We start from the raw sequence: 7666 nt of genomic DNA on the forward strand, positions 1-7666 counted from the left end.
CCATCCAGATCCCCCCAGTCCCCTCAGTCCCCCAGTCGCCCAGGGCCGCCCGAGGCTTACGCTGCCAGCAATGGCAGCAGGTGTGATGGGGGTGTCGCCTTCCCCTGATCACCAGGTCACCTCCTGCCCCTGAGGGTTCCCGGACTGTGAGAGGGGGCAGGCCAGGCTGAAGAATCCCCACTCCAGTGCATGAATTTTCATACACTGGGCCTCTAGTGTTGAATAAGAGTGGTGAAAGTGAACATCCATGTCTTGTTCCTGTACTTAGGGGAAATAGTTTTAGTTTTTGCCTATTGAGTATGATGTTGGCTGTAGGTTTGCCATATACAGACTTTATTATGTTGAGGCATGATCCCTCTTTTCCCACTTTGCTGAGCATTTTTATAAAACATGGGTCTTGGATTTTGTCTGATGATTTTACTGATCATGTGAATTTTGTCTTTCAATTTATGTGATGTATCAAATTAATTGATTTGTGAATACTGTACCAGCCTTGCATCCCTGGAATAAATCCCACTTGGTCCAGGTGTATGATCTTTTTAATATATTGCTGGATCCAATTTGCTAATATTTTGTTGAGGATATTAGCATCTATGCCAGGGGTGGGCAAACTTTTTGACTCGAGGGCCACAATGGGTTCTTAAACTGGACTCAGAAGAAGGAGCGGCGATCGTGTTTCCCGACGTTGCCATGTTAACACTGCTGCTGGTGAAGGAGCGGAGGGGAGAGCAAGAGAACCCTCCACTCTTTCGGCTCCGCGGGCCGGATAGAACAGCCGAACGGGCCGGATCCAGCCCGCAGGCCGTAGTTTGCCCATGGCTGATCTATGCTCATCAGGGATATTGGCCTATAAGTCTCTTGTTTTGTAGTGTCTTCATCTGGTTTTGGAATTAGGATAAGGCTGGCTTCATAAAATGAACTGAGAAGTGTTGCTTCCTCTTGGAATTTTTGGAATAGTTTGAGGAGAATAGGTGTTCGTTCTTTTTTGAATGTTTGGTAAAACTCCCCTGGGAAGCTATCGGGAAAAGGGCTTTTGTTTGCTGGAGTTGGGTTTTTTTTTATTATTGCTTCAATTTCCTCAATTGTTATTGGCCTACTCAGGCTTTCTGATTCAACCTGATTGAGTTTTGGAAGATTGTATATTTCTAGGAATTTGTCTATTTCATCCACATTGTCCAGCTTGTTGGCACATAGTTGCTCACATTTTCTTACAATTCTTTGTATTTCTGTGATGTTAGTTGTTACTTCACCCCTTTTGTTTCTGATTTTAATTATTTGGGTCCTCTCCGCTTCTTGATGAGTTTGGCTAAAGGTTCATCAATCCTGTTTATTTTTTCAAAGAACCACCTCTTTGTCTCTATGTCATTTATTTCTGCTCTAATCTTTATTATTTCCTTCCTTTTTACTTTGAGCTTTTCTTATTGTTCTCTTTCTAATTCTTTAAGTTATAAGGTTTAATAGTTTATCGTTAATTTTTCTTATTTTTTGAGATAGGCCTGTAATACTATGAACTTGCCTCTCAGGACTGCTTTTGCTGTGTCCCATAGATTTTGAGTTGTTGTGAGTTCATTGTCATTTATTTCCAGGAAGTTTTTTAAATTTATTTCTTGCCAGGGCCGGTTTGGCTCAGTGGATAGAGCGTCGGCCTGCGGACTGGAGGGTCCCAGGTTCGATTCCGGTCAGGGGCGTGTGCCTTGGTTGCGGGCACATTCCCAGTGGGGGATGTGCAGGAGGCAGCTGATCGATGTTTCTCTCTCATCGATGTTTCTGACTCTCTCTCTCCCTTCCTCTCTGTAAAAAATCAATAAAATATATTTAAAAAAAAAATTTATTTCTTGATCTCATTGGTAACCATTCATTGTTTAGTAACATGCTATTTAGCCTCCATGTTTTTTAGTGTTTTTACTATAGTTGATTTCTAATTTCATTCAATTATGATCTGAGAAGATGCTCGATATGATTTCAATTTTCTTGAACTTGTAGAGACTTATTTTGTGTCCTAATATATGATCTATCTTTTAGAATGACCCATGTGCACTTGAGAAGAATGTATATTTTGCACCTTTGGGGTGAAATGTCCTATAAATGTCAACTAAATCCATCTGATCCAGTGTGTCATTTAGAGTCACTGTACCCTTGTTATTCTGTCTGGAAGACCTATCCAGTGAAGTCAGCAGAATGTCAAAGCCCCCTACTTTAACTGAATTGCTGTCAATCTCTCCATTAAAGTCCTCCAGAACTTGTTTTGTTTTGTTTTTAATATATATTTAGGTGCCCCTATATTGGGTGCATATATGTTTACCAGGGTTATATCCTCTTGTTGGATCGATCCCTTTAGTATTATGTAGTGACCTTTGTTGTCTCTTGTGATGGCCTTCATTTTGAAGTCTACTTTGTCAGATATGAGTATTGCCACCCTGCTGTTTTTTTGTTTCCATTTGTATGAAAAAAAATTTTCCATCCTTTCACTTTCATCCTATGTGAGTCTTTTGTTCTGAAGTGGGTCTCTTGTAGACAGCATATAATTGGGTCATGTGTTTGGATCCATTCAGCTACCCTATGTCTTTTGATTGGAGCATTTACTCCATTTACATCTAAGGTTATTATTGATAGGTACTTATTTATTGCCATTTTAATTTTGTATGCCTAGTTTTCTCTATCTCCCTATTTATTCTCATTGCAGCAGCCCCTTTAGCATTTCTTTCAGTGCTGGTTTGGTTTTGTCAACATCAAAGGTTTGTCAAACTCCTTTAGCCTTTTTTTCATCTGGGAAGCTCTTTATTTCACCATCTGTTTTGAATGATAGCCTTGCTTGATATAGTAATTTGGTCTCAGATCTTTGCTTTTCATTACCTTTAGTACTCTATGCCATTTCCTGCTGTCCTGTAGGGTTTCTGATGAGAAATCAAGTGTCATCCTTATGGGAACTACTTTGCAGGTAACAGTTTTGTTTTCTCTTGCTGCCTTTAAGATTCTCTTTATGCCCTTTATTTTCTTCCCCTTCTGGCACTCCTATTATGCTACATTTCATGTTGTCCCACAACTCCCTTAAGCTGTCCTCCTGCTTTTTAATTGTTTTTCTTTTTAATTCTCTGATTGAGTGATTTTGCTACCCTGTCTTCTAATTCACTGATCCAATCCTTGGCTTCCCCTAATCTGCTATATATTCCTTCCATTGTGTTATTAGGGCTGTCATTCTTCATAGTTACTATATCTTTTCTCATGCTGTTGAGCATCTTTGCCATTATTCATCTGAACTCTATGTCTGATAAATTTGTTATCTTCATTTCATTTTAGCTCTTCTAGAGAATTTTCTTGTTCTTTCATTTGGAAGCTTGTTGTTGTTTTTTTATCTCCCCATTTTGGCTGCCTGTTCGGGTTTGTGACTGTATATTGGGTAAATCTGCTATGACTCCCAATCTCTGGTCAGAAACTGTTTCTGACTGGCTCTGAGTATCCTGTTTGGACCTATCAGCAACCCACAGCTTATGGCTCCCTCTGTTGGGGCTGGGTCCTTTTGTAAAGGACTGAGATGTGCACCAAGTTCTGCTTTTACTAGCCCCAGGTCCAGAATTAGATGAGGCAAAGACTCAAAGCTTTCAGAGACCTAACTCTTCCTGCAGGCTGATTGTATTCACCCTTCATTAGCCTCAGGCTATAGACAACAGGGTGGGGAGAGAGGTTTCCCAACATGGTGAGGCAACTGCTTCTGCCTGCAGGCTAATTGTTATTGTCAGTCTTTTAATGGGCCTCAGAAATTTCACAGGGTGGGGGAAGGGGGTTTTCAATAGGGTGGGGCAAATGCCTCCCCGACCCCTGGACAGCAAAGGTCCACAGGAGAAAGATGTCCTCTGCAGCGTGAGAGAATGACTCAGCACAAGAAACCGGGGTTTCTGCCTTAGGAGGTCTCACCTGACTTGAGAGCCCAACCCTGGCCTTTGCTCACACAGCTCCAGTCCACACTGCCCTCCCTTTGCCAGAGGCCAAGGTGAGTGGCTGCACACGAAATTTTGTGCATGGGCCCTTCAAGTGGGTGCCTGCATTTCAGTAGTCTCTGGCTGACAGAGAACAACACTGCTGCTTTTCACAGTCAGGTGTTATGTGGGCACCTTTCTTAGTTCTGGTGTTCTGGGCTGGGGGGCCCAACTTGGGGTTTAGACCCCAGAGTTCTCAGTTAAAATCCCCCCACAGCTGAGATAATCCCCCCAGAACTTCAGCTGCTGTCTGTGGATGCCCAGCCAGCCCATTCACGCTTCCACACTTCCTACCAGTCTCTATGTGGTCTCCACTTTCTGTACTTGGTCAGGGTTCTTTCCAATTAGTCTTCAGTTAATTATTCAGGATTTTTTTTCATGAAATATTTTGTCACATGTCCTAAACCCTTCCTCACTGAGTCACATTCTAGCAGTGTCTAGATCACATGGGTCACCTTAGTAGAGTCTTCTTTGTTGACACTTTCGGCTGTGTAATTCTTAGGCTCCCACTGCTCAGACACTGAAGCTAACAAGACAACTCCACTATTTCTCCTCATTTTGGCTGCCCTTCTCTAAACTCAGTGCAACTTGCTTTTAGCAGACACTTCCAACACTCAATACAGATTGTCATTGTTTCTCCTCTAGGAATGTGTGACAAATGGGTAGTACACTAAGTGCCTGACAATAATGAGTATGACAAGAAGATAAAGAACTTGGTCAAGGATATGGAAAGGATCAATGTGGTTCTGAAGCCAGTGGAGAGCTGCAGAGTATTAAGTACAGGCAACAGAGCCAAAGGAGGTTCGAAAGGGTTCCTTCAGGAGAAGCAATTCTTCTATGAAGGTAGAAGAAATCAAAGGTCCTCTATTTCTGCAGGTGCTAAGCACCTGTCATGTGCCAAACACTCTAAACACTGATCCTTCCTGATCATAAATTATCTGGAAACATGGATTTCACAAGGCTTGTGTTTTTCTGATGAGAAATTAATGTGGCAAAGCTGGATAAGAAGTTGGCTCATGAGTTAAAGCTGGGGAATAAATATGCACACATGCACTCACACATGAAGAGTCACTCTCCAATTATGTGTCACTTGATTAGAATGAGTTCACTAGTGAGTCTATGGATTTGGTGGTAAGTCAGAGAAAAACAGACTGCCCATCCTAGAGGCTGTCACCCAGCCCTGAGTACTGTGAGACCATGACTTAAGTTATCTGGCTCTACTGGGCAGCTGCCTTATTAGCCCCTAGTCCTGCAGACTCACGATTGTGGCTGACAATCCCCTGGGTCCTTTTCAGATGATCAGATACCAAGTTAACTATCACCAGATTGGCCATCTGCACTGCAAGTCTAGGTAACTTTCCCTTGGTCCTTTCAAACCCATGTTACCAACAATGGTCATTAGTCCATTTAATGACCATTTATTATGAGGATACCCATCAGCTCCCATAAAATAAATATATAAACAAATGCCCAAACCCACAAGGTTGGCAACAAAGGAAAAATCTCCACATGGGGAGGCATGGCTGAACAACAAAGAATGTTTTCACAGAGAAGAAAAGGTGCAACAAAACAATGTGGCTCCTTAAATAAGGCTGCTCGCAGAGCCCACAGACCCCCACCTATGCCTCAAGCTCCCCTGTGTGTGCAGGGGCCTCAGACTCACCTATCCAGCACAGGCCACCCCACCACCACCCCCACACAAGTGTTCTTAACTCCTTAGAATCTGGGCCCAGGAAGGAAAGGCCTAGAAAGGAAGACATACCTTTTCCCAGACCATCTTCCAGGTCTCCATTGCCCACCCTGAATAATGGACAGTGACAAAGTTCACACCCTTTGAGAAAAGACCAACCCCTACTGACAAAGGTGTGACCTTACCCTCCCGTTGACACCCTGCGGTATGTTTCCCACAGAATACAAAAAAAAATTCTCACTCATGGTCACATCTCTGAAGACTCAATATGCTAAGGGAGAAATACGCATTTAAAAGAGGTTGCAAATAAGGGTGTATATGGGCTGTGACAGAAGTGTGGTGTGTTTGCCAAGGAGCAAGCCAGGGATTAGGAGGAGTCTGACAGGAGACATGTCAATGAGTGTACCTGAAGGGCAAGTGGTGTCTGTGGGTACACAGTGGGGGACCTGGCTCCAGGCAGAAGAGGGCATGAACAAAGGCCACAGTGTGTCCTTTTCTCCCACAAGTATGGACCTCTAGTTACAGAGACACTGTCTTATTCACCTGGTAGGGTAATCTACCCTTATTGGAAACACAACAATATTTACACCATAAATAAAATCAGAAAGAAAAATTAATTTCACTGAAAAATAATTTACAAGAAATACACCTGAATACATACTCTTAAGTTAAAAAAAAAACCCATTACATACCTATGTCATTTTTCCTTGATATACCACTTTTCTCCAAATTCTGTATTTAAAAAAAAAGAGAGAGAGAAATAAATCTCATCACATAACAAAGCTAACAAAGCTAACAATACACTGAATGAACACATGTTATACATTAACATTCAGAGGTGGTGGGTACTGAAGATGAGAGCTTGAAAGTGCTTCCCTACAAACAGAGACCAGTATTAAGGGGGGGAAGCAATAAGGATGCCCTTCTGTATAGTGCACAACCTTCCCATGGGGCTGTCTCTTTCACATGGGATCTTGGGCAGTCATTTCATGAGAATTAAAATCACTATGTTAGCTTGTGTGCACCAAAAACAATATGATTTTAATTCTAAACGACGTTTTCAATTTTCAATTCAGTAGTTGTCATAACTTCTTTCGTTATCTCTGCAAACAGTTGTTAAGGATACAGTCCAAAGACTATTTTGCCCAATTTTAACATTCTAAAGATTTAATGCATAAGATGTACAAGGCAGTTCCTTTGGGATGGCAGCTCCGCTCCATTTTAAAGTAATTCAGTTTCTTTACTTTTTTTTTCAACACTTGTAAACTCTAAGCATTACAAACATATCACAGATTGCATCAGTCCTGCAGTGTGTTCCCCATGAAGATGAACATCATCTGGGCTCAGATGTACTGTCAAAAATGGTACCATGATGTCCTCTCCTGCCTGAGAAGCTACACTGGGCCCTGCAGGTGATCAGCCTGTGCTTCATGAGAATTCATGAGCACAGAAGGGGCATCGGACAGCTGCAGAGGCCCTGACAGAAACACCTGAACCTGATACTGGGAAATCAGGGGAGGAGCTCTGGAAAGATTTCTCTGACAAAGTACCAGTCAGCAGCTAAACCTGCCATTCCCATTGTCTCCTCCAGCAGAAAAGGAATTTTCTCTCTAGTTGTACTTTTCTGCTTTAACCACCATCTATACTAATAAAGATGTAATATGCAAATTGACCCTCATTCCATCACAATATGGCTGCACCCACGGTGGAGGCGGGGTTCCTGTAACACAAGATGGCTGCGCCCACAGCAGAGGCAGGGTTCCCGTAACACAAGATGGCTGCGCCCACAGCAGAGGCAGGGTTCCCATAACGAACCGTAATGAGTGATCAGCAGGGACCTGAGGCTGCGTGGCACCAGGCTGGGTCGGGGAACCTGAGGCTGTGCCCCCCGCCCAGCAGGACTGAATGGGGGACCTCAGGCCATGCCCCCCACCCGGCAGGCTTGACAGGGGACCTCAAGCTGCACCCCCCCCCCGCCTGGCAGGTCTTGACAGGGACCTCA

General features: G+C 43.1%; 1 protein-coding gene across 1 annotated transcript in view; it reads right to left on the reverse strand.

The window, feature by feature from the left end:
• Window positions 1-7666, reverse strand: part of B3GLCT (beta 3-glucosyltransferase) — a 112912-nt gene that overhangs the window by 96169 nt on the left and 9077 nt on the right. Inside the window, exon 3 of the mRNA XM_015563892.1 lies at window positions 6357-6396. Within this exon, the coding sequence (XP_015419378.1) occupies window positions 6357-6396 (40 nt within the window). The remainder of the gene's footprint in view (window positions 1-6356; window positions 6397-7666) is intronic.

This window comes from Myotis davidii, unplaced genomic scaffold, assembly GCF_000327345.1.
Source record: "Myotis davidii unplaced genomic scaffold, ASM32734v1 scaffold119, whole genome shotgun sequence".
NCBI lineage: Eukaryota > Metazoa > Chordata > Mammalia > Chiroptera > Vespertilionidae > Myotis > Myotis davidii.